Below are 27138 nucleotides of genomic sequence, written 5' to 3' on the forward strand. Positions count from 1 at the left end.
ACATACAGAGGTACAAAGGAGGCGGAGTAACGGGTTGCGCACGAGGATCGCACCCCAATGAGCATCTTGTAGGGTGGAGGGCGCTTTGCTCAAGGGCGCCTCGGCAGTGGCTCGGAGGTGAGCCGACGCCTCCCACCGTCAGCTCACACTCCGAATGATGTTCTGGCGGGAGCGGGATTCGAACCCCCAATGGCTGGTCGATGTCTTAAAGACGATTGCTCTACTGCTGAGCCACTGCCGCCCCAATGATACCATGATCACAAAAACACAGCAAACATTCCCAAAGACTGATAATCTGGTCTGCCCTGCAAATGGTGACCTGCTTTCCTCAACCAGTACAGCAGCAACATGGGATTTGTGATTGGTTACATAAAGTCTGGGAGTGGAAATCATTTCAAATGAGCAGGTCGGGTTGGTCAGAGGTTCAGTATCTTCCAAGTCAAAAGGGATTAGTGAAACTACCTGAACTTGAACACATCAATTTCCTTTAGGCCAACTAACATGTACATTCCTCAACAGGGAAAGGAAACAAACCACACTGTGTTGGGAATGTACACAAGCCAGCCATAACATTGTGACCACTTACAGGTAAAGCAAAAAATACTATTGCACTTTGGACTGAAGAACGGCCGGTCTGTAGTCATTTTAGTGAGTTGAGATGTTAAGGACATCACAGACATGGCTGTCAGTATTCCCTTTTTTATAGTTTAGTTAGAAATTAAAAGTTGTGTTTCAAAGAGAAACTTTGTCACCAAATACTTTCATGTGTGAGTGAAGTTTGACACAAACTGGTCTTTCCCTTGCGGGCTCTATGTGTGTTAAGATGATCATTCAGAGTGACAAGAAATGCCATGTCTACCAACCAGAGGATCACTTAGACCATGAACACATCAGTTCTTCTTTCAAAAACTGGTTTCTGACTTCAAAGAATAAAGCTGCTTCAGCACGAAGCTGCAAATTAGCCAACGTATTTTAGAATGGAGAAGTACTGTATATCCCTGTATTCAGCTTCAACATTGACCATTTTCACAACTACGTTCATAACATCCTTCAGTAGGTCTACTGTTTTAGTGCTTCTCGGTTGAAGAGGAAGTGCATTTTAAAAGCATTCTTCACTGGAAGATAATTCAAAACTTCCTCAGTCTGATGACGTATACTCCTGACTTACGTTCGAATCATCGTGCTGGGTCCTCTCTTCACCTTTTTTACAGTAGCTCAGGGTGGTCTGGATAGCTTCATCACTCTTCACCGAGTGAGGGTCTCTTTCAGAGACTGTGTTGCTGGCAGCCAGCCTCATATCAGGAGGCGATGAGCTACGTGATGTCTGATGACGAAACAGTTCAATGGCCAACCTCTGAAATCAGAACAAATCAGTTCTGATCATTTATAGAGTTGTCACAGCTAGATACTAGATTACTCGCAGCAAAATAAACAAAAAAACAATTACAACAATAGTTTCAAATACACAGTGCACACAATTTTTGCTGATGTGGAAAAATTATGACCTCAACAGTTAAATGTCCCAATTCAGTTAATTTGACTTCATTAAAACACTGCTTCATCAAATGGATTTTGACGAGAACAGAAAAAATATCAGACCAGAACCAAGGCAGTCAGACTACAAAATCCTGCGACACCCCTCAATTCAAAATTTTACCCTCACCTACTTGCATAGGTCAAAGATCAAACCAAGTGCTCTGACCAACTTTCATAGATCAAAGCACTAGCTTTGATCTATGCTCTCACTCACACTGGCCTTCTCCCTCATCTTTCCATCTTATCTGGTTACTGAGTGTATCGAAACTTGACCATGACCTAGTTTTCTCAAGGTCAACATCGTCTCATTTTCATCCCCTTTGCCGCCCGAGTAATGTGCTTTGTTTTTCATCTTTTCTATCTGCAATGGTTGCGAGGATATTTGGTGGACTAACGAACGGATGAACAAATGGACGTACATACGAACAACAATTACAATACATCACCGCTTTGAAGCAGGATGCAACTACAACCAAAACATGTCACAGACTGCAACATCCCGGGACACCCCTGGATTCAAAATTTTACTCTGAAATTTTACATTGCATAGGTCAAAGATCAAAGCTTGTGCTCTGATCGACTTTCATAGATCAAAGCACTAGCTTTGATCTATGGTCTTACTCAGACTGGCCTTCTCCCTCGTCTGTCTATCTTATCCGGTTCCAGAGTGTACAAAAGATGAAATTTGGTCTTGAACTAGTTTTCTCAATGTCAAGGTCATTATCTCATTTTCATCCCCTTTGCTGCCAGAGTAATACTTTTTGTTTCATCTTTCTATCTGCTGAGTTTTGAACTGCTAGGCAGGAGGCTTCGAGGAAGACCAAAAAGGAGGTTTATGGACGTAGTGAAAGAGGACATGAAGGTCATTGGTGTGAGAGAAGAGGATGCAGAAGACAGGGTTAGATGGAGGTTGTGGCGCAAAGATATTTGGTGGACAAACTAACGAACAGACGAACATTGACAATTACAATACACCATCGCTTTGAAGCGGGATGTAAAAACAGACAGGCACACAAAGGTTACCTCTTTGAGGTTGTTGATCTGCTGGATGTAGACACTCTGGGCTGACTCTAGCTGGCTGATATACCAGTATTGATCTCTGCACTTCTGGAAAAATGTAGGTGAGCGAACCTGGTAGCTGCGCGACACATACACACACAAATTCTATTACCACTACCCAAATACAGCAGAACTGCCTTTCTGCTTGTTTAGTTGGAGGCAGATTTTTTTCACCTCCTAATGTTTATTGAATTAATTTCAAAATATAACAATCAGTTCTTTAAAAAAACAAAAATCACAAAGCAACAGTTTAAATTGTAGATCAATGCAACAGATATGAAGTTAGTCTCTAAGTGTGACCTTGTGTGTGTGTGTGTGTGTGTGTGTGTGTGTGTGTGTGTGTGTGTGTGCGCGCGCACGCACGCCTACCGGAGGACCAGTGTGTCACTCTGCATATCGAGGTAGCCCTCACTTGCCAGAAGGTCCAGCCTGAAGAAACGGTTGTAACCCCAGCATTCACCAACCTCAAAGTCAGAGGCAAACTCTCGGATGATATTCTTGGTTGGGTCACTAGAGGCCTGATGGACCATCTCCACACGGTACTCATACCTTAACACAACAAGGACACCATAAAGCCCCGGTGAAATGCACTGTAAATGAAATGTGAGATATATTCAGCAGTGCTTCAGCTTTTTCTAGAGTCATGTTTTCCAATTGAAACAATCACACATGCTGTGAAATACTATATTTAATCAATCTCTGCTCTTCTGACTCAATGGAAATGGAACCTTGTTTTAAATATCACCTTGGACAGAGGTTAACATGCCTCATTCCCAATGGTTTGAGGTTGATGTTTTATTTTCAACTAATGTCATTAAAATATCAAACATTTTCTATCTGAAATCACTCATGATTTTACCCTTATGTTTAAATGCTCCAAGTCGATAGTTGCCCACTATATTCTGAGCATATGTTAATCCAACAGGAGCTAATATTGAGACTGCTGGTGAATATGTTCAGCCGTGGGATAGTTTACATTTGGTGATCAGGGGTTCATTTGTTACAGGAATGTATGCATGATTGACCAATTTAAAATACAGAATGCTGTTCTAGTAGCCATGGAATCTGTTTTAAAGTATTGTTTCTACAGTATAGAAAGCAACATCAGAATTTATAGGCAACAGTCTGAAAATTTGGGATTTTTCCTGAATTACAACACTTAATGCACATCTATGGTGTGCATACTGTGCATGATATGAAAAAGGATGTAAACACCACCTGTAGAAGATTCAAACTTGACAAATTAAATTCACCTCAGACACAAAATAAAATAGTGTTTGCAGAGAAATGAGATTTGTACTTTGAAGTTTCAGGAAGTCCAGCAGACAGCTCCAAGAAGACAGACAGGTAGTTTCCACGGACCACTCCATTACCATCCTGAGGAAACATTACAAGAGTGATAAATACACACATCTGCTGGTTTCGGAAGTTTAAGACCTAGTGACAGTCTTTCAGCATTTTATCATCACCAGGAAATTCAACAGCTCCTCCCCTAAGGCTGTTACAAACAGTAAGTATGATAACCACTGCTTACATCTACTGCAGTGTAGTCTTTATTATGTTTCTCTATTTATCCGTGCTTATGTACATTCAAAAGGCATGAGCAAACTATCGCGCATGCAGGCCACGCACAGCCTGTTTAAGCTTTGTAATCCGGCCAGCCAAACTTGTTTAAACTATATAATGAAATGTAACTAATACCAAATCATTAATTTTTAATTTCATATAATGGTTTTCACATCATCTGCATTAGTACAAATAGCTGGGGGTGTAGCTGACAGGTAGAATACATGGCTCGCATGTACTGTATGCTGCAACCGGCAACTATAGCCCTACGGTGGCACAAGCCAGTGTCAACTGTAAGCTGGTCCCAAGCAGAATGTTGCGACAGGAAACAAGTATTAGTGTGCATCTCAGTGGAAAAAAGAATGACACGCTGTGGCAACCCATAACAGGACAAGTCCAATGAAGGTTTTATTTGCGTTAGTACAAATAAACACTGGATCCATCTGCGTCTCAGCTGGCCCACCTGTCAAATTTTAGAACTCTGTGTTGCCCCACCCTTGCTTTAACTGCGCGACTAACTAAACAAGCTAAAGTCTCAGTCTAACTATATTTCTGCTATTGCCAGAAAATGCTATTTTTGTCACTCCAGCACGTAATTATTTGACCTTAACTGAAGAGACAGCCAGTTCTGTATTTGTCAGGCTTCTAACGGACACAGGCTCTCGGTTGAATTATACCTGTTTTTAATCACCCTTTTTCGTGATGACAATTTTTTTCTTTGTTTATTTTTGAATTTACAGTTGCTTTAACTCTGTTTTCTCTATGTTTGACAACCAACCTGACATCTTGGGACACGCAGGTACATTTGTATTTTCACTGACATGCCTTTCACACGTCCTCCATCAACAAAACCCTTCTGTTCATTGCCTTGTCAGCAATGGGGCCTTACTGATTACATGTTTAGACATTATGTATTGATAGAGACATTTTTTAACTTGTACATCAAAGTCCCTTGTTAGACATGAGACTATCAACACTGGGATGGTAAAAAATAAATAAGATGCACCATACTGTGGAGCCCTAAGCTCATGTGAACAATGTGGTCAGACTTTAAAGGAGAACATCAACAGAAGTTTGCTCACTGGGTAAACTTTGAGTCTCCAGCAGAGTCCCAGTATCTGCAGAGGAGGGCTGTAGACTGGGTCAGCCCGCTGCCTTAGGGTACTGTGAACGCACAAAAACAACACATCTCAAAATACACTCACGTCAAACCTGGGGGACTGCAACAACACCAGGATGCTATACCTAGATATTTCTTTTATTTCTTAATAATTTTCCACTTTCAACAAACTGATAGTCACAATAAATACATTAAATGCTCTTCCTTTGACACATTACCTGTTGGGACACTGCTTGGACCAGGTTAAATTCAATTAATAAACATTCCTACATTAAATTTAGTTGGTAAAACTGCTTCTGAGATTTAATTCTGTCAAACACCAATGAAACCCACTAAAATCTGAACTTATTAGCCTGAACTAAAACCTATCACAAAAAAACTCATATCAGAGGACAATGTTTCGCACCCCAGAGGCACACTCCAGAGCATGTACACACACTTTAGTAAATAAAACTATATTTTAGTGGAATACAGATGAGTTTCTCTCCTCCCTTCCTAGAAGGCAATGGGTTTGCTTGTACACTTAATAAGGCCAAAAGTGCTGCAGGCTGTGGATTAATGAACACACCAGCAGGAACACCTCAGTGCTGATACACCTAAGGGTCGGCCATTGAGTACATTGTTATTATTAAATTCCTTCTAGGAACAGCGACCTTGTTTTATTGGTTTTCATTTTCAAACAGTATGTGCTGTGATGGCAGCCACAAGTAAATGCAGCAGCTTTTGACTCCCTCGTATGACGAACTAAAGACATCATTTCAATGACAACAGCAAGACAAAGAACAGACAAGAGTGTCAGCTGCTCTTTTCCTGGCCCATTCTGAGGCCCCGTCCACACGATGATGGATTTTTTTGAAAACGCAACTTTTTGAAAACGCATCGAAAACGATTCCCGTCCACACGACAGCGTTTTCAAAAAAATCTCGTCCACACGTAAATGCACCAGTGCTTTTTCGAAGACGGCTATAAGCATGCCAAACCATGTGGTGGCAGTATTGAGTCAAATTTTATCCAATCCGTGTTTTTTTGTCACAACACACGGGCCTGTAAATATGACGTCACAGAGGTTTTCGTCGCGTTTTTAAAAAGTTGCGGATACACCGTCCACACGACAACGCAGACCCAGCGTTTTTTTAAAAATCCACCTAGGCCAGCGTTTTTAAAAAGTTGCGTTTTCGTTCCGGATATCTGCGTTGTCGTGTGGACGGGGCCTGAGTGAATGTCGTGAATGCTCCAATTAAACAGTGTTTTTGGTGATGACAGTTTAAGTTTAATCAAGCCCCTCTCGTTACTCTTTTGATAATGACTGAGAGACCAAAACCAACCAAATTGATGGCTATATTGGTGGGGTATGCTTTATACCACATTGGTAAATACAAATGTTGTCTGACCATATCAAAAAGGGTCCACAGCAGTGTCAAATGGCCAGACAAATGAAAAGTCACCAACAACTTACACAAAGGTGTCCACTTCAAATAAAATCAGTTAAATGTAACCATGTTTAACAGTAAACAACACAGAAGTCATTTTGGATTAAATGTAACCAAAGGGATTTACCTGAAGTTGACCAGAACCAACGTGCTGGAGTCGTAGGCAGGAACCAGCTCACTGATGGCAGAAGAAGGATTATCAGACACAAGTTTGCAGACAGCTTTGTCTGTATAATCAGTTAACACACAAACACTTCAGCATAAATACTCAAAGAAGTTCCTGTTCTATTATCCGTGGATAAATGTAAAAAGATGCACGAAGAATATTACTTGAAAATTTATGTTCTGGTTTGTTAAAATTGACATTTGTGAATTTGTGGAATAAATATTCATCTTTCAGCAACTCAGATGAGGGAAATATGCTGCTCACTGCTTATCTACTGGAAACTTTCTACCTCCAAAATCCAAAGATTAATGAAAAAGATTTTTGCTAAAAATTCTGTGTTTGACCAATCAAATCAGAGATCAATGTGTTGATTCACTCATTCAATTCCCAACTTTTCAAATCCAAACATTTATTCTTTGTTCTTCCTCTTAATTATCTTGGTCTATTTTAAGGCTTTCTAATGAAGAAATTGCTTATACAATAAAATCAATAAATGATCAGTGACATGCAGGCCTAAGCAGATTTAACTTGCTGATGTGATTAAGCGCTATACAAATAAAGGTTGATTGATTGATAACTTGACATTTTCATAAAGCTGAGCAGATCACCTGGTAAAGTCTGGAGGGACCGGCGTTGTTACAAAGGACTGCATTGGTTTCCGATGGACCTGCTGGAACATGAGCAGGATCTCGGGGCTCTTGGAGATCAGTTCACTCTTACTGCATGAATGAAGCTGCTCAACAGACAAACAACCCAAATATTATGATGTGACTGCCAACACAGTTTTGGTCAGGAAAATACATGTGGCTCCCATTCACTGAAGAAGATTTGCACCAATAAACTATTCAAATCTATGCAAATTCTACTGTGTAGTGGTTTATAATACTCCAGTGGACACATCAGTATTCAAATAATTCAGCTTTCTTCAGGAAAATATTCTAGTCACCTCCTATCAAAGACACTGGTATCAGCTCGAAAATATATCTGTTGGGGTGTGGTTAGTATTCGTTGTCAGCCGAGAGAAAAGGGAGGGGTCATCTTTTTTGTATCACTGGGACAGCCCACACTTGTAGAACTGGGAAATGGTGACTTTGATGCCACAAACAGTGCAGTTACATCAATGAAGGATTTGAGCAGACCAACCTGATGCTCTACTTCCTGAAGGAGAGACTCCAGCAATTCTGTCTCCTGGGTCAAGGACGTCTTCTGGCCTGATAGGGAAGAACACATTTCTATTTTTAGTAGAGCGCGTAGCATAGAACTTTATTGATCCCTTAAAGAGGTTCCGTCAGGGAAATTAACTAAAACAAGCAAAAGAAAAGACTGCTGCGGAGCGGCTGCCGTCACCTACAGTGCTCTAATGCAGATCAGACAGTGTGCTTGTGCTGAATGTCAGCCTAGATATCATCTAAAATCATATCATCATCATCAGACATTGAGGACGAGTTCCTGTGAACCAACCTGTAGTGGAAATATCCTGTATAATTAACCCCCGTGCATGCGGACGATGACAGTTTGGACATCTAGCGACTCATAACAGGTGGCTTCATCTGAATCAGATTCTGACAGATATTGAACTAGTTATGATGTCCCGTTTTGGTTTACTGTGTGTCAATGGGATTTTCTATATTATGTTAGCATTGAGCTAACCGCCATTCGTTACTGTTGGACTGGGTGGAGTTAATAACAACTCTAGTTTATATTGATATGTCTTGTATTTACAAAGGTTTCAGGATCAGGGCCTGACATGCTGTTTTTGTATGTTTTATTTCAGTGTCACAGATCTTCTCAGTAAAATGACCTGTCCATCACTTGATATTGTTTACTTTTCGCGAGTGCCATAATCGCGTGATAATACGGTCAGAATAACATTTATACAGTATCTCCAGTAGCTCCAGACATGAGTATCCACTAAACCTTGGGAATTCAGAATAAATACTATGGGTTGTCCGAAAATGATCTGACCTTCAAATCTCTTTGGAAATTATCAAGTTGCTCATGGCAGATTCTCGGATCTTTGGTCATTTTAACTGTTTTATCCTTGCTCTCCATTTCCTTCCAAGCTTTCCAGAAGGTATTCTGAAGAAAGATAGGTTCCTATCTTTGTGTCTAATGCTTGTGGTGTTGGAACAACCATTCACCTCACAGGTAACCATGGCTTTATCGGTTCAGTGATCACACTGTGCTCTAATGGCTGCCCTTACTAATGTGTCGGCAATGACTTATGACCCCCACGTGACCACTGGATACGGAAGCTGTTGTAGCGCAGATTTTAAGGTTTTCTGACCACAGAGATGAGGCCAGACATGTCAAAAAAAATTCTTCTATTTTTCATCATGGTAAACAAAATAGATGTCACTTTGAAATGAGTTGACTGTCCCTTTAATCGTGCTGTCAACAGAGCACAAGGGTAGGATGACAAGACTCAAAAATTGTGGATGTAAAGTATATTTATATAAATACCACAGTCACCGGTATGAAAATATTCATCCGTGGCATAACCTGATGAGTAAATTAACGGGTCACTGCATGAAGTGTGCTCTTGGACTTTTCAAACTGTCTTTTGAAGCACAACTACAGTTGTAACAGGGGTCTTACCCATGAGGGTGATGAGTTTGTTCTTCAGCTGGTTATCCAGACGAGCGATCATCATTTCCACAGCGTTTCGGATCTCTCTGACCCGCTCATCCTTCGCTCCCCTAACAGCCTCCACGTTCCTTTCCTGAACCGTGACATAACATTAACATCAAGCACCATTTTAAAACTACACCTGCAGATTTTTAGCTATAGACTGAAATATCAGCAGTTGGTTCCATCTAGTGGATGTCAGCAGAACCCACACTGACTGACCATCCAGCATAGATCCTCAATATTAGTCTATTATTGATATTTCTATGCTGAAGGTCAGGTGGTTGTTGAATGACTGCTTAACTCTAGATCTAATACCAATTTGTATGTTACGAGTTTTTTAATATGTGAAAATTTTAAATATGAAGCTTTGGAGATAAAGATCACTAGGGTTTCTTCTCCGTTTTACATTTCCTTTAGCATTGTGTCACCACACCTTGAAAAAGTACGAGTTTCGTTTAAAGGGAAAGTAAAGTTACTTTTAAGTGACATATAAGTCACTCATCATTATGTTCTCCGCCTCCATTGTCAAAGTGGCTGCTCAGAGCTGTGGTCGCAAGGTCTCTGGTGCCTGTCGCAGCGGTAACCCCCGAACCCGGTGGTGGACACTGGAAGAAACTGATGCCATTAAGCTGAAGAAGGAGTCCTATCACAAGTCTTGTTGAATTGTGGGACTCCGGAGGCAGCTGACGGGTACAGGCAGGCCAGGCGTACTGCTGCTGAAGTAGTCGCGGAGGCAAAAACTCGGGTCTGGGAGGAGGCCATGGAGGAAGACTATCGGTCAGCCTCGAACAAATTCTGGCAAACCATTTGGCGCCTCAGGAGGGGAAAGTGGTGCACAGCCAACACTTAACAGTAGAGGCGGAGAGCTGCTGACCTCAACTGAGGATATTGTCGGTCGGTGGAAAGAATACTTCAAGGATCTCCTCAATCCTGCTGCCATGTCTTACACAGAGGACGCAGAGGCTGAGGTCTTACAGGTGGACTCCTCCATCACCCAAGCTGAAGTCACACAGGTGGTTGCCAAACTCCTTAGTGGCAAAGCACCGGGGGTGGATGAGATTTGCCGTGAGTACCTCAAGTCTCTGGATGTGCAGGGACTGTCATGGTTGACACGTCTCTAACATCGCATTGCAATCAGGGACAGTACCTCTGGATTGGCAGACCGGGGCTGGGTCCCTCTTTTCATAAAGGGGGACCGGAGGGTGTGTTCAAACTATAGGGGATCACACACCTCAGCCTCCCAGGGAAAGTCTATTCTAGGGTACTGGAGGGGAGGATTAGACCAATAGTCGAACCACGGACTCAGGAGGAACAATGTGGTTTTCGTCCCGGTCGTGGAACACTGGACCAGCTCTACACTCTCCATCGAGTGCTCGAGGGTTCATGAGAGTTTGCCCAACCAGTCCACATGTGTTTTGTGGACCTGGAGAAGGCATTTGATCGTGTCCCTTGTGGTATCTTGTGGGGAGTGCTTCGGGAGTATTGGGTCCAGGGCCCTTTGCTGAGGGCTGTCTGGTCCCTGTATGACCGAAGCCAGAGCTTGGTTCACATTGCCGGCAGTAAGTCAGACCTGTTCCAGGTGCATGTTGGACTTCGGCAGGGCCGCCCTCTATCAACGGTTCTGTTCATAATCTTTATGGACAGAATTTCTAGGCGAGGGTCTGGAGGGAGTCCGGTTTGGAAACCAAAGGACTTCATCTCTGCTTTTTGCAGACGATGTTGTCCTGTTGGCCTCATCAAACCTGGACCTTCAGCGTGCACTGGGATGGTTTGCAGCCGAGTGTGACGCGAGTGGGATGAAGATCAGCACCTCTAAATCCGAGGCCATGGTTCTCGACCGGAGAGTGGTGTGCCCTCTTCAGGTTGGTGGAGAGTCCTTACCCCAAATCGATGAGTTTAAGTACCTTGGGGTCTTGTCACGAGTAAGGGAAGGATGGAACGTGAGATTGACAGACGGATCGGTGCAGCTTCTGCTGTGATGCAGTCGCTGTATAGGTCCGTTGTGGTGAAGGAGCCGAGTTGTAAGACGGCGCTCTGGATTTACCGGTCAATCTACGTTCCTACTCTCACCTATGGCCATGAGCTTTGGGTCATGACCGAAAGGACAAGATCCCGGATACAAGCGGCTGAAATGAGTTTCCTCCATAGAGTGACTGGGCGCACCCTTAAAGATAGGGTGAGGAGTTCAGTCACCAGGGAGGAGCTTGGAGTAGAGCTGCTGCTCCTCCACCTCGAGCGGAGCCAGCTGAGATGGCTCGGGCATCCATTCAGGATGCCTCCTGGACGCCTCCCTGGGGAGGTGGTACAGGCATGTCCTACCGGGAGGAGACCTCGAGGAAGACGTAGGATACGCTGGAGGAACTATGTCTCTCAGCTGGCCTGGGAACGCCTCTGGCTCCCCCCGGAGGAGCTGGAGGTGGTGTCTGGGGAGAGGAAAGTATGGGCATCCCTGCTGAGACTGTTGCCCCCGCGACCCGGCCCCAGATAAGCGGTTGATGATGGATGGATGGATGTGTAGCATGATCACTTTGGTCAGAAAAGCCTAATCTGTACCGCAGCAGCTTCCACATTCAGTGGTCACGTGGGCGTCATACATCACTGGCGCCCAAGATTACTTGGCAGCCGTAAGAAACAATGCAATCCATGATGCGAATAACTCAAAAAATATCATCTAGCGACTCATCCCAGGTGTCTTCATCTGAATCACATTCTGACAGAGATATCCAACTAATTATAATGTCCTGTTTTGGTTTACTGCGTGTATGGAAAAGTTAATCACACTACTGATGCTAACGCGCTAGCCTGTCAATGGGATTTTCTATATTATGTTAGAATTGAGCTAGCCACCATTCGTTACTGGTGGACTGTGTTGAATTAATGACAACTCTAGTTTACATACAGTGGGTACAGAAAGTATTCAGACCCCATTAAATTTCTCCCTCTTTGTTTCATTGCAGCCATTTGCTACAATCAAAAAAGTTCAATTTATTTCTCATTAATGTACACTCAGCACCCCATGTTGACAGAAAAAAACAGAAATGTAGAAATTTTCGCAAATTTATTAAAAAAGAAAAACTGAAATATCACATGGTCATAAGTATTCAGACCCTTTGCTCAGTATTGAGTAGGAGCACCCTTTTGATCCAGTACAGCCATGAGTCTTCTTGGGAATGATGAAGTTTTTCACACCTGGATTTGGGGATCCTCTGCCATTCTTCCTAGTAGATCCTCTCCAGTTCCATCAGGTTGGATGGTGAATGTTGGTGGACAGCCATTTTCAGGTCTCTCCAGAGATGCTCAATTGGGTTTAGGTCAGGGTTCTGGCTGGGCCACAGTCAAGAATGGTCACAGAGTTGTTCCAAAGCCACTCCTTTGTTATCTTAGCGGTGTGCTTCGGGTCATTGTCTTGTTGGAAGATGAACCTTCGGCCCTGGCTGAGGTCCTGAGCACTCCGGAAGAGGTTTTCTTCAGGATATGTCTAATTGGCTTCATTCATCTTTCCTTCAATTGCAACTAGTCATCCTGTCCCTGCAGCTGAAAAACACCCCCATGGTGCTGCCACCACCATGTTTCACTGTTGGGATTGTATAAGGCAGGTGATGAGCAGTGCCTGGTTTTCTCCACACATACCGCTTAGAATTAATGCCAAAAAGTTCAATCTTTGTCTCATCAGACCAGAGAATCTTGTTTATCATAGTCTGGGAATCCTTCAGGTGTTTTTTGGCAAACTATGTGGGCTTTCATACGTCTTGCACTGAGGAGAGGCTTTCATCGGGCCACTCTGCCATAAAGCCCTGACTGGTGGAGGGCTGCAGTGATAGTTGACTTTATAGAACTTTCTCCCATCTCCCTACTGCATCTCTGGAGCTCAGTCACAGTGATCTTTGGGTTCTTCTTTACCTCTCTCACCAAGGCTCTTCTCCAAAGATTGCTCAGTTTGGATGGATGGCCAGGTCTAGGAAGAGTTCTGGTAGTCCCAAACTTCTTCCATTTGAGGATTAGGAACCTTGAGTGCTGCAGCAATTCTTTTGTAACCTTGACCGGATCTGTGCCTTGCCACAATTCTGTCTGAGCTCCTTGGGCAGTTCCTACGACCTCATGATTCTCACTTGCTTTGACATGCATAGTGAGCTGTAAGGTCTTATATAGACAGGTGTGTGCCTTTCCTAATCAAGTCCAAACATTTTAATTAAACACAGCTTGACTGCAATGAAGGAGTACAACCATCTCAAGGAGGACCAGAAGAAATGGACAGCATGTGAGTTAAATATGAGTGTCACAGCAAAGGGTCTGAATACTTATGACCATGCAATATTTCAGTTTTTCTTTAATAAATTTGCGAAAATTCTACATTTCTGTTTTTTTCTGTCAAGATGGGGTGCTGAGTGTACATTAATGAGAAATAAAATTAACTTTTTTGATTTTAGCAAATGGCTGCAATGAAACAAAGTGAGAAATTTAAAGGGGTCTGAATACTTTCCGTACCCACTGTAAATATGTCTTGTATTTAAGAATGTAATAGGATCAGGGCCTGACATGCTGTTTTTGTATGTTTTATTTCAGTGTCACAGATCTCAGTAAAATGACCAATTACTTTTGTTTAAATTTCGCGAGTGCCATAATCGTGCGATAATCCGGTCATAAAAACATTTATACAATATCTCCAGTAGCTCCAGACATTAATTATCCACTAAACCTTGGGCATTCACAATACTATGGGTTGTCCAAAAACAATCTTACCTTCAAATCTCTTTGGAAATCCTCCGAGGTAAACTGCTCATGACAGATCCTCGGATCATTGGTCCTATTGACCCAGTTTATCCGTGCTCTCCATCTCCTTCCTAGCTTCCCAGAAGGTATTCTAAAGGATAGGTTCTTCTCTTTGTGTCTTCTTGATATTCTGTTGACACAACCGTTCACTGCGCAGGTAACCATGATATTTTTGGAGTTAATCGCGACGTGGATTGCACTGTTTCTTATGGCTGCCAAGCTATATTGGGCGTCAGTGACGTATGACGCCCACGTGACCACAGAATGCTGAAGCTGCTGCGGTGCAGATTTTAAGCTTTTCTGACCAAAGGGAAGATGCTACACATAAAATTTATTTTTTTTCTATTTTTCATAACAATGAACAACATATATGTCACTTAAAATTAACTTTACTGTCCCTTTAATGGATCTTGGCAATTCTTGATGAAAGCAAAACAGTCCTTACCACTTCCTGGACCAGGCTGATAAGCTCCATTAGGCGTCGTCGAAGCTTTGCCACCTCCTCCTTTACTTTGGTCACATGCTGCTCGTAGATCTCCACCAGAGGCTTGAAGGTGTGACCTCCATGCTGGAATCAACAACATCAATCAGTCATTCATTTTAGTCTCTACAAATTCAAAGAGATATGAAGACATCAGCTTGGCCATTAGGAAGTAAGTTTTTTTATGATCTTCCATGACAGTCAGTTAATACAAAAGTTACTAAAATAAGAGCAGTTGCAACATGCTTTAACTCACCGGCTGCCAATGTCTACAGACATCAACAGTTGGGGAGGGCTGGGGGACAGTCTTTGGGGAGCTTTTCAGTGATTTCAGGCTTCTAATTATGGACTTTAGCGTAATGCAAATCGACAGACATTGCGGCAGCTTACGTGCAACAAAGTTTGCGTATGTCAGCGTGTACCCATGAGTGAAGCATCTTGCGATCGGTCAAGAACAGAAAGAAAACACCAGTAAATGTCCGGAGCATCGGACAAAGTCCGCCAAAAGGGGCGGCAGCGGTAGAGCAGATGTCTCGTAGATAGACCGCCCCAGCCATCAGTGGATCGAATGCCACTCCCGCCATGATGTCACAAGGAGTGTGAGCTGACAGTGGGAGGTGTCAGCTCACCTCCCAGCCACTGCAGAGGCGCCCTTGAGCAAGGCGCCGTCCCCCTACAAGCTGCTCAATTGGGGCGCGTTCCAGAAGCCGCTGCCCGTCACTCTGCCTCCTAATGTGTGTAATTTGATGTGTATGTATTAACTGCATGCTTACAGGCGCCCTTGTGTGTTGTGTTCAGGGGGCCTGTATACTGTTAAAAACACTAACCTAAGTGACCATGTAATTTCCCCTCGCGGGATAAGTATACTTCTTCAAAAAGGACGCCCTACTGAGCTCAACGACCACCGACCAGTCGGTCTTACCTACCACATAATGAAGACCCTAGAGCGACTGGTCCTGGAGCTCATGCGTCCAGAGGGTGCAGGGTGCAAAGGACCCTCTCCAGTTCGCCCATCAGGCCAAGGTTGGGGTTGACGACACGGTCTTGTACCTCCTCCACCGTGTGCTCTCCTACCTGGACACCGGAGGCTGTGCCGTCAGGGTGCTCTTCTTTGACTTTTCGAGCACCTTCAACATCATCCAGCCCCGGCTCCTGTAGGATAAACTGACCTCCATGGCAGTGAACCCCTACCTTGTGAACTGGATCATGAACTACCTAACGGACAGACCCCAGTACGTCCGTATGGGGGACCGTTTGTCTTCTATGGACACCAGCACCACGGGGGTGCCACAGGGGACCGTGCTCTCCCCCATTCTCTTCACCCTCTACACACCGGACTTCAAGCACAACTCGGATACATGCCACATAAAGAAGTACTGTGATGACAATGCGATTGTGGCACATATCCGGGAGGGTGATGAGGGGGAGCACAGGGCATTGGTGGCAGACTTTGTGGAGTGGTGCCAGCAGTACCAGCTCCAACTAAACGTCTCCAGAACGACGGAGATGGTGCTGGATTTCCGGCGGGCACCTCCCTCTCTACAGCCAGTGATCATCAAGGGCAGTGAGGTGGAGGTGGTAGGAAACTAAGTAGCTGGGACTGAAGCTAGACAGCAAACTGGATTGGTCACTCAATTCGGACTGTGTGTACAAGAAGGGGCAGAGCAGGATGTACTTCCTGAGGAGGCTGGCCTCCAACAACTGTCCTAAGTTCCTTCTCATGTTCTACCAGTCTGTAGTTTCCAGTGTGCTGTCATATGCCATTGTGTGTTGGGGTGGCGGGGCCAGGAAGATATGGACCATCTTAACAGACTCATCTGCAGAGCGGGCTCAGTGGTCAGGCTGAGCCTAGACTCTGTGGTGACACCGTTTATAATTTAATTTTATCCTGTTTATATTTTATAGTTTAATATACGTCCTGTTTCATGTGTCTGTTAGTGTAGTGTATGTCTTGTGGTATGTACTGTGATGTCACTGTTTATTTTTTCCTGGAGTTTTCCCAGTATTTATTCATTATGTAACGCCTGAGCAGTGGATATGTGCAATTTCTTCCGGGATTAATAAAGTATATATCTATCTAAAAGGGATCAATTGCTACAAAGCTCTGGCAGCCAATGAGTTAATGCACTGAAAAATGATTTTGGCTGTTTTACATACAAACTAATTCAAAAATTTGCAAAATATTACCATTCCTCCCCACAGGGCACACTGGTGACAGATGCATTTCTTACAGGTCCAACAGAACACGCTCAGCTTCTCATGATGGTTCTCACATCTAAAAAGGAATATCCGATGACAGAACACCAACAGAACAAAACAAGCTTTTAAATCTTTGACATTCTCAAAGATTTGATTCCAGTCACCGGGAAAACTCAAACTGTAAATGGGTGGAAACCATGGAGTCTATCGTAATTAGGTTTAGGGAAACATTTTTAAACTACATAAATGTTTACAAATGTACAAATAAGATAATTGAAAACAAATCTGAAGCACACGCCTGTAGGGCCCCTAAAGAACATGACTTCTGTCAGGCGGTCTGAGATGTGATGATCAAACCCAGGTGAGCATGGTCCTTCAGACGAAGGCTAACCTGTAGGCTGGAGCCTTCTATAAACTTGCTATACAGTGCGCCCTCTTTACTCACTTTATGCATTCCAGGAACCACACGCGAATAACGAATTCTGCGATATAGCGACGATTCAGCTTATTATATACGGTAATTTAAACGTTTATGAACCCTATCCATACTGACATTAAACCACCTTCTATCTGTATTACCTTTTCCCACACTCTTGGATGTTTAAAGCACTTTTGTGTCTCACAGAAGTGCGCTGCGTTCAGAGACTCAAGGAACATGGCACACTTCCGGATGCCATCTGCCAATAGAATGCGCGTACAGTATCACGTGGCTACCTACTAAAAATCCGTGAAGAGGTGAAATCTCGTGTGTTGATGCCCGAATGCATGAGGGATTACTGTAATTCAAAATGCTGGCTTTTTATATTCCCACGCAGTTACTGTATATTAATCAGTTTTACAATGGCTTTCACAGACTGCACCCACGACACCCCTGAATCCAAAATTTTATCCTGACCTACTTTCATCCACAATGAATTCAAATTCAGGTCAAACCCAAATTAATTACTTTCATCCAACATGTAACTGGTGCATTCTGTGTCATGAGGTTGAGATGTGTACCTAAAAAAGGTATAAAAGTGAAAATGTGACCGTGACCTAGTTTTTCAAGGTCAAGGTTGTGATCTAGTTTTTATCCCCTTGCCTCCCTGAATATAACGCCTTTTGTTTCATCTGTCTACCTTATCCACTTCCTGAGGCACATAAGTGGACAAAATTGTTGGTACCCCTCTTAATAAAAAAACAACCCACAATGGTCACCAAAATCTCTTGAAACTTACCAAAGTAACAATAAATACAAGTTTATTGAAAGTTAAACAATCAAAATCAGACATTACTTTGAATTTGTCGTTCAACAAATGTAAAAAAAAAAAAATAAATTAAATAGGCCTGGACAAAAATGATGGTACCCATAACTCCATATTTTGTTGCACAACCTTTTGAGGCAATCACTGCAATTAAATGATTTCTGTAGCTTTCAAGGAGACCTCTGCACCTCTCAACAGGTATTTTGACCCACTCCTCATGAGCATACTCCTCCAGCTGTCTCAGGTTTGAAGGGTGTCTTCTCCAGATGGCATGTTTCAGCTCTTTCCACAGATGCTCAATAGGATTTAGATCTAGGCTCATAGACGGCCACTTCAGAATAGTCCAATGCTTTTCTCTAAGCCATTCTTTGGGGTTTTTAGCTGTGTGTTGGAGGTTGTTATCCTGTTCGAAGACCCATGATCTGCGACAGACCAAGCTTTCTGACACTAGGCAGGACATTTCTCTCCATAATGCCTTGCTAGTCTTGAGATTTCACTGTACCTTTCACAAATTCAAGACACCCTGTGCCAGATGCAGCGAAGCAGCCCCAGAGCTTAACCAAACCTCCTCTTGATTCCAGTAGGGACAGTGTTCTTCATATGCTTGATTTTCTCATCTGTGAATATAGTTGATGTGCCTTACCAAAAAGCTCCAATTTTGTCTCGTCTGTAAAAAGAACACTCTCCCAGAAGCTTTGTGGCTTGTTATGATTGTCTTTCAACAGTGGTGTCCTCCTTGGTTGTCTCCCACGGAGTCCACTTTGGCTCAAACAAAGATGAATAGTGCGATCTGAAACTGATGTACCTTGGCCTTGGAGTTCATCTTTAATTTCTTTGGAGGCTGTTCTGGGCTCTTTGGATACCTTTCCAACTATCGGTGTCTTCAATTTATTGTCAATTTTCCTCTTGCGGCCACATCCAGGAAGATTGGCTAGAGTCCCGTGGGTCTTAAACTTTTGAATAATATGTGCCACTGTTGTCACAGGGACATCAAGCTGCTTAGAGATTGTCTTATAGCCTTTACCTTTTACATGCTAGTCTATAATTTTCTTTCTAAGCTCCTGAGACAACTCTCCTTTGCTTTCTGCTGTCCATGTTCAGTGCGGTACACACCATGTCACCAAACAGCACAGTGACTATTTATCATCCTTTAAATAGGCAGACTGACTACTTATGAAATTCAACACACATGTGATGCCAATTACAGGACACACCCGAGTTATTCTTGTCCCTCTGGTCAATTTTTTTTCAATCTTATACAGAGGTACCATCATTTTTGTCCAAGCCTGTTGCAGTAGGTTTTTTTTTAAATTATGTTGAACAATTAAAAATGATGACTGATTTGATTGTTAAATTTTCAATAAAATGTTATTGAAAATTAAACAATCAAAATCAGTCATTTGTTAATTTTGTAAGTATCAAGTGTTTAATACCCATTGTGGATTTTTCTATCATTAACAGTGGGGTACCAACAATTTTGTCCACATGTGTATGTGCAAAAATATCTCTGCGCATTTCCATAGATCATAGCTAGTGCTTTGATTTTTGGTCTTACATGAGCTTTCTCCCTCGTTTTTCAATCTTATCCGGTTCCTGAGGTTAAAAAAGTTGAAATTTGATCTTGACCTAGTTTTTTTAAAGTCAAGGTCATCATCTCATTTTCATCCCCTTTGCCGCCCAAGTAATGTGCTTTTTCTTTCATCTTTCTATCTGCAACGGTTGTGAAGATATTTGTTGGACGAATGGACGGATGGACACAGAAACACTAACAATTACAATACATCCCCTTCGCAGGATGTAATGAACACAGTGAAGACAGGAGATGGAGGAGAAGCAGGTCAGAAACTGATAGCATGAAGTCTGTTTAATCTCTAGCACATTTTCGCTAAAGCTATTGCCTTAAACCTAGTCAAACCAAGGAATTCTGCAATGATCAAGTGCTCGTGCACCAGAGAAAATGCACTCCTGTGTAAATGTCATTGGTGCAGGTATGCTGACTACAATAATAAAATCAGTAACCGTAAAGGCACGAGTCTGAATTCAGTTAGCAACAGCTTAAATGTGAGAGTGACAGCACTAGGAAATAACAGTTAGAGATTTCTAGAAATCCTTCATTAATGAACCCAGGAAGAGAACAAACGGAGGTTTGAGGAGGAGCAGGAGGTTCTCACTTGTCCTTGTCATTGTCATCATTCTTGGTGAGGCTGCAGAGCTGCAGGGTGTCCAGCTGCTGGGTGACCTCCTCAGCCCAGCGACAGTTGACCAACTCCCTCAGCTGGAGTGCCGCTCTGAGAGTTGACAATACACACACATTCTAATCTGACATGACACACACTGAAACACAATGAAAACCATTTCACTGAAGCAAGACAGGAAGAAATTAATTTTTCCCCGTTTACTGCAATTCTTCTGCATCGCTTTTCAAACAAATTTAAATAAAATGCTCAAACTGGACACATTACATCAACTCTCCAATATATTCTGTGTACAGACTACAGACATAACGTTTTTGAGTCAACAATTTTGAGTCTTGTAAACTTCAGCTGAAGAAAAATGTGCCAAATATTTACCGACAGTGTGGACACTGGGCCCGCTGCTCTGTCAACCACCGCTGTCAAATAACACACTCCAGTTAGGTGACAAATTCATCTAAACACAATCAGTGTCAAAATGCTGCTACTGTCAAAAAGTTGAGCTTCTGTTCACACAGCTAGTATAAAAACAGTCCATCTTAATCCTCCGTACACCATACAATAACTATCAATGAACACTTATTATATATCTTGAACCCTATCTGTAACATTACAGAGAGGCTTTGCATACACATAATAATGCAGCTCGTGATCATTTTCTGGTCCATGCCTACTAGGAATAGACTTACTCTTATGCAGCTAAAGCAGCAGAGTTTTGAGCAGTGTGGGCAAAGACGAGCATCCCTCAGTTTCTCCATACAGATGAAGCAGCGGAACACCTCGGCTATGCTCTGCAGGACAGGATAAAGATGCTCACATCCGTTCGACATCAACAGCTATCACAAAAATCACCTCTATGCTGAACCATGTCAGCCAAATGCTAATAACAGCAAACAGCAAAAAAACATTGACATCAGTGGGTTTATTGCAAAGCTGGTTACCTGTTTTACATGTTGTAGAGATCAAAATAAGTGCAAACAAGATTAGAATATGCAACTATTGTGTATTCATATAACTCTTTCCAAAAACAAGCCACATCTTTATTGTTGTCTGTCTTTAATTCTCAATCTCCACTACGGCTGAAACCGGGTTTCAAAATTATTTTAATGACAGAACGGTTCTAAACTAGAGCCACTCAAATACAGTATGTGGACATTTGGTTAGGACGTTCAGGTCATCAGTGACTCTCCTGTCAAGACACTCAGCTTGAAAAATTACCTTCAGCAAGTCGACACAGACTGACAAAGGCAAACTGGGAAGGCAAACTGGAACAGGATGTCCTCCGTTCCAAGTGCTATGCTGGTATGAAATCAACCCCAGGCCCATTAGACCCGGACGTAGACAGACCAATGTGGATTCTATAAAAACCATTAATGTGGATGTGGATTCTGTCACTGTTGTGGAATATTCCAAGTTACGTACATTAGACAGCACGTACAGTGGGCATCTTGTAAACGTGGTTTATTGGCTTCTGAAGTTTTTGGACATGCTAAATTGTTGTTTTGTATTGTATGCTTTTTGTATGTGTTGTGATTTTGTTTGCATTTACGTAGTCGATTACCCCTGTCATCTGTGCAGTTATATGAGACACATTCCAGCACTGGACACAAAGACAAGTAGACTGCCATCTCAAAAACAAGTCTTGTGTGAAACAATTCAAAATAAACGGTTCCTTTTGCTAAAAAGCTTTTAGAAACTTAATAAACTTTTATTTTAAAGCATTTCTCTTGAAATCAGGAAATATTTTGTTTGACCATCCAGCCCGTGTTTGATTATGCAGATATCGGAAGCTTTCTTGGAACATCCAGATGCACTTTATATATAACTATTAATTCCCTCCTAGGGAGGGAATTCAGCCTTATAGCAGTTTCACATTGTTAGTTCGGGTTTGTAAACATGGGTCAGTGTTCCTCCCATTGGTGGAGGATTATGAATAATGAAATCTTGTGGCTTTAAGTTATAAGTGCAAAGAGATACAAAGTAGGATTAAAACTCAAAATCTCCCCCTTGGAAGAATTTTGATTTTGTGTTGTATGTATGTTACATTTAAGAATATTACATTCTTCTAATATGACTCATGGAACGGATTCATCATACAATAAGGGAAGAGTATAATATTAGTAAATGTAACATACATACTTTTATCCGTTTTTGTAAGAAAAATATGTGTTAAAACACAAAATCCTTCCATCCATTCGATGGATGGGTGGATTTTGTTATTCATGACACATATTTAGATATTAGACATATTTATAAAAGTATGTATGTTACATTTACTAATATTACTCTTCCCTTATTGTATGATGACTCCATTCCATGAGAACAGTTTGGAACCGATTTTGATACCTTACCACAAGATTCGTTGGGCATGATGACAATTTCTTGCTTTGTGCCTCAATGAAAGCTGGACTATATGAAAACCATTATGAAGAGAAAGTAGCTAATCAGAGGTAGACTACGGTGGGACGCAGTGGGCTTAAATCATGAGATGAGCTGTCCACAAAAAAGTCTGTAACCTTTGACATCCCTGTTCCTAGCTACCAACAGCCCAGCAGCTGTTGGTAGCCTGTCTGGACATAGTGTGTATGATACTCACCTCAACACTTTGTTCATCCATTTCAGCCAGTTTGAGTTCTTTGTTTCACAAAAAACAGGTGTCTAAAATGAAAAGCAACAGTTTATTTGGAAACTTAGATTTCTAATTCATCTCATAGCCACCGATTCATCTGCATTTATAAACAATGTGTGAAGGACCAGAGAGCCAAAACAACACAACAGTGATACTGAATGTTAGCCTGCTTGCTAGCTAAAGCGCTAGTTCACTTCCTGCACACCGTCAAGGTGCCCTTGAAGCAAGGCATTGAACCCTCGCTGCATTGTCATATATTCAAATTCATTTCATGCAGTCATGCAGGTATTCAATGTGGAAAATATTTTTAAAAATATACATTTTTACACACCACCTTAAATCTTAACCGGCTTCATCCTGTGGAGACACTGAAGTGTGGTCCACATACATGTTCATGTTTTAAATGTCTCAAATAACTTTGACTGTCAGTCTTTCTAAAAGTATGTATGTTACATTTACCAATATTACTCTTCCCTTATTGTATGATGACCAGGCACCCCCTACACACCACCTTCTCCCAGCAGAGAAGCACCTTCAGCGGCAGACTGCTGTCACACAGCGCCTCCACAGAGAGGCTGAGGTCCTCCTTCGTGCCCCGTGCCATCAGGGGGTACAATAACTCTCTCAGGAGGAGCGGGGGGGAGGTGGCGAGGTCAGCACGGGGTTGAATGGATTTAATTTAATTTAAATTTAATTTTATACTGTTTATATTTTAATACTAATATTTTTTAAATTTTATACTGTTTATATTTTAATTTTATACTGTTTATATTTTAGTTATAGTTTAGTATATAAGTCCTGTTAGTGCTGCATGTGTCTGTTAGTGTAATGTATGTCTTGTGGTATGTCCTGTGATGTCAGTGTTTCTTTTTCTCCTGGTGTTTATCCAGTATTATTTGTTATGTAATGCCTGAGCAGTGGATATATACAATTTCCTCCGGGATTAATAAAGTATCTATCTATCTATCTTTAGATGCTGCACAAACCAGGTTATTAGTAACGTCAGAAAATTTTAGATTCTTAGAAACATAGCCTTAAATAGCTAAAGCACCTGCGCGGTCCCTCGTGACACAACATTAAAACTTCAAAATACGGTTTTTCCCGTCAAAAGCTTCAATCATCAGTTACTTCGTGGCTTACGGTCAGTGTCTCGCTACAATCCAGAACACAAGGCCACGCTCCCACGGACGCTCTGCCAGATAACCTGTCCGAGGACAGCCGTAGCCGAGTGGTCATTGGTTGCAGCGCCACGCAGATTCATGTCAATTTAGGGGCTTAACGAGATATCCGCTGCTATTGTAAAAGCATTGTCAGGCTGGCCAACAAGCTAGCTAGCACCGAAGCCCATCAGGGTGGCTAACCTACCTCCACCAGAGGCTCAGTCTCGTCTGTCACACCTGACAACCCAGTAGGAGAACTATCCTACATCGTTTCTTCCAGTGCCAGCAGGCGATCTCTCGGCGGTTTCCAGAGACCAGCGTGGGTGTTTAAACATCGAAGAGTCACCGCGCAAAGGCAGAAGGTTCACTAAGCCTCTAAAAGGATGACGTGAAACGCTGTTATGTCCTAAATTAAATATGTAGCGGTAGCGTATGCTTTGTAGCTTTGTAGTCTGTCCCCTTGCAATCACCAATCAGATGGCTTCATTTCTTCTTCGCTTGATTTTAACGTTTTGCGTTCTTCAAGCAACACGAATCTGAGTAGCGCCTCGTGGTTGACACTGTGAACTCACCGTACAGAGCTGAAATGCTGCTGGAAAAATACAAAATAGATCATCCATCAATCCATCCATCATCCATCCATTTTTAAGCCACTTTTCCATCTTGCGGGTTGTATTGCTGGAGTCTGTCCTAGCTTACTACAAGCTAGAAGTGGGGCAAACCCCAAATGCGTAGCCAGCACATTGCAGGGGCTCATGAAAGAAAAACAACCAGTTACACACACATTCGCACCTGCATACAATTTGGAGTGACCAATTCACCTAAACTATGTTGGGGGTTTTTTTTTAAACTATGTTTTTGGAGGTGGGAGGAGGCCAGAGAACCTAGAGAGAACCCACACAGACATAGGGAGAACATACAAAATGCACGCAGAGTGTAATCGAATCTAGCTGTGAGGCAGCAGTACCAACTGCGCAACCAAGCCACTCAAATGGATAACTGAATAAGAGAACTTGTTAATGGGTGAAAATTGCCGTCCATAATGTGGGTCAAATTTGTATTCAAAATGTTCTTTAGGAATGCCAGAAACTTAGTGGTGGATTGAGATTGTGGAAGGGACCGTTGCACAGATTAGGCATGCAAAGAAGTGGGGTAGGTTGAGAGATGAGAAAGCAGGTAAGAGTGTAAGCAAGTGTTACAATGCAAAGAGAGTGGTGGTAAAGGCATATGATGAGTTATAGGAAAGGCTGGACATTAAATATGAGAAAAGAACTTGTTCAGGTTAACCCAAACAGCACCAGGCTAAGAAAAATGTATAGCAGATTAGGGTGATTACGGATTGAAATAGAAATGACTAGTGAGAGATAGTGAATATATTGGTAGAAGGATGCTGAGTGGGATAATGCATATATTGATAGGATTATGAGTTTTGATCTGTTAGGCAGGAAGTCCAAAGAGGAGGTTTATAGATGTAGTGAAAGAGGACAGGAAGGTAGTTGCTGTGAGAGAAGAGGATGAAGAAGACAGGCTTAGATGGAGGCAACTGATTTGCTGTGGCGACCCCTGAAGGGAAAAGCCAAAAGGAGAAGAGGAGGATAGAAATGACTAGTGAGAAGAGGGTGTTGAGAAGGTGGAAGAACCGCTAGGAACAGACGAAAAAAAGAAACAACAAAGTCAGAGACTGCAACATCCCGCGACTTACCCTGACCTACTTTCAGGGTGGGTCAGGGTACCCTGAAAGTGGTACCTGACAAGTGCATAACTTTTGATCTCTCAGGGTAGGTCAAAGCTATGCACTAGAGTTGACCATTGATCAAAGCTAGTGTATAGCTAGATCAAAGCGCTTGATTTGATCCATTGTCTTATTTACACTGGCCTTCTCCTTTGTCTTTCTATCTTCTCTGGTTCCTTAGTGTACAAAAGTTTAAATTTGACATTGACCTAGTTTTCTCAAGGTCAGGGTCATCATCTCATTTTCATCCCCTTTGCCGCCCGAGTAATCTGCTTTTTGTTTCATCTTTCTATCTGCAACGACTGTGAAGATATTTGGTGGATATACAAATGAACAAACTAACGAATGGACGAACACCCAAACTCTGACTTTTACATCACCACTTTGAAGCGGGATGTAAAAAAGAGTGAGAGAAGATCTAAGGATGTGGACGTTGTAGATCTTGAAGCTGACCAGATTAGTAAGGATGAAGTGAGGAAAGCATTTAAGAAGATCAAGAATGGGAAGGCTGTTGGTCTGGGCATGTTTGGGCAAGAGTGGAGGAGGGTGTCTGACCATACATTTAAATTCCATCCTGGAAAATGAGAGGTCGCCAGAGGAGTGGAGAAGACATGTACTGATTCCCAGATGAGAAATTAATCTGCAATAAGTAAACTGATTGGGAGAGTCAAACCGTCTTTGTGTGGTTTTTATGAGTCAAGAAGATCATCATTATTATTCCACGGTGTAAAGCTTGGAATAATAATGACAGAGCTGAATGCAATAGAAAAACAAGATACTGTAGGTCCAGAGCCGTTGGTGAGCAGAACAGAGAATCAAGCACTTACAGAGTTAATAGTTGAACACTGATTCACAGATAATGTAACTAACATGCCCACAAGTTATGATAGCAGTGAAAACACATTTATTCTCCATTACAACCCCAAACAGGAAAATGCCCAAGGAGAAGAAGACAACATACTGTTCACCAGTGTGGATAAAAACTAACGCTGTGAAGCTGTGGTTAAGGGTGTCTAAATCTCCCATGGGTGACCGGATGTGGTGCCATAATGTGACCCCCTTTAGGGGTCGCCACAGTCAATCAGTTGCCTCCATCTATCCCTGTCTTCTGCATCCTCTTCTCTCACACCAACTACCTTCATGTCCTCCTTCACTACATCCAAAAACCTCCTCTTTGGTCTTCCTCTAGGGTTCCTGCTTGGCAGTTCCAAACTCAGCATCCT

The 27138-nt window shown here is 42.4% G+C and overlaps 1 protein-coding gene across 6 annotated transcripts in view; it reads right to left on the minus strand.

The window, feature by feature from the left end:
* Positions 1-24635, minus strand: part of trim37 (tripartite motif containing 37) — a 45187-nt gene extending 20552 nt beyond the window's left edge. For 5 of the 6 annotated variants that reach the window (XM_068331313.1, XM_068331311.1, XM_068331312.1 and 2 more), the window contains exons 1-16: positions 24389-24635; positions 22991-23052; positions 21084-21185; positions 20773-20813; positions 20374-20490; positions 16947-17034; positions 14724-14846; positions 9476-9599; positions 8021-8088; positions 7486-7610; positions 6839-6889; positions 5244-5325; positions 3896-3972; positions 2965-3144; positions 2560-2674; positions 1169-1354 (exon numbers count right to left, since the gene is read on the minus strand). In XM_068331313.1, coding sequence (XP_068187414.1) covers positions 1169-1354; positions 2560-2674; positions 2965-3144; positions 3896-3972; positions 5244-5325; positions 6839-6889; positions 7486-7610; positions 8021-8088; positions 9476-9599; positions 14724-14846; positions 16947-17034; positions 20374-20490; positions 20773-20813; positions 21084-21185; positions 22991-23011 — 1500 coding nt within the window. In that variant the 5' untranslated portion in view covers positions 23012-23052; positions 24389-24635. Of the gene's footprint in view, positions 1-1168; positions 1355-2559; positions 2675-2964; positions 3145-3895; positions 3973-5243; positions 5326-6838; positions 6890-7485; positions 7611-8020; positions 8089-9475; positions 9600-14248; positions 14380-14723; positions 14847-16946; positions 17035-20373; positions 20491-20772; positions 20814-21083; positions 21186-22990; positions 23053-24388 lie in introns of those variants that run through there. The other variant, XM_068331314.1, reaches the window with a different exon arrangement.
* Positions 24636-27138: the final 2503 nt, after the last annotated feature.

This window comes from Antennarius striatus, chromosome 13 (assembly GCF_040054535.1).
Source record: "Antennarius striatus isolate MH-2024 chromosome 13, ASM4005453v1, whole genome shotgun sequence".
Lineage (NCBI taxonomy): Eukaryota > Metazoa > Chordata > Actinopteri > Lophiiformes > Antennariidae > Antennarius > Antennarius striatus.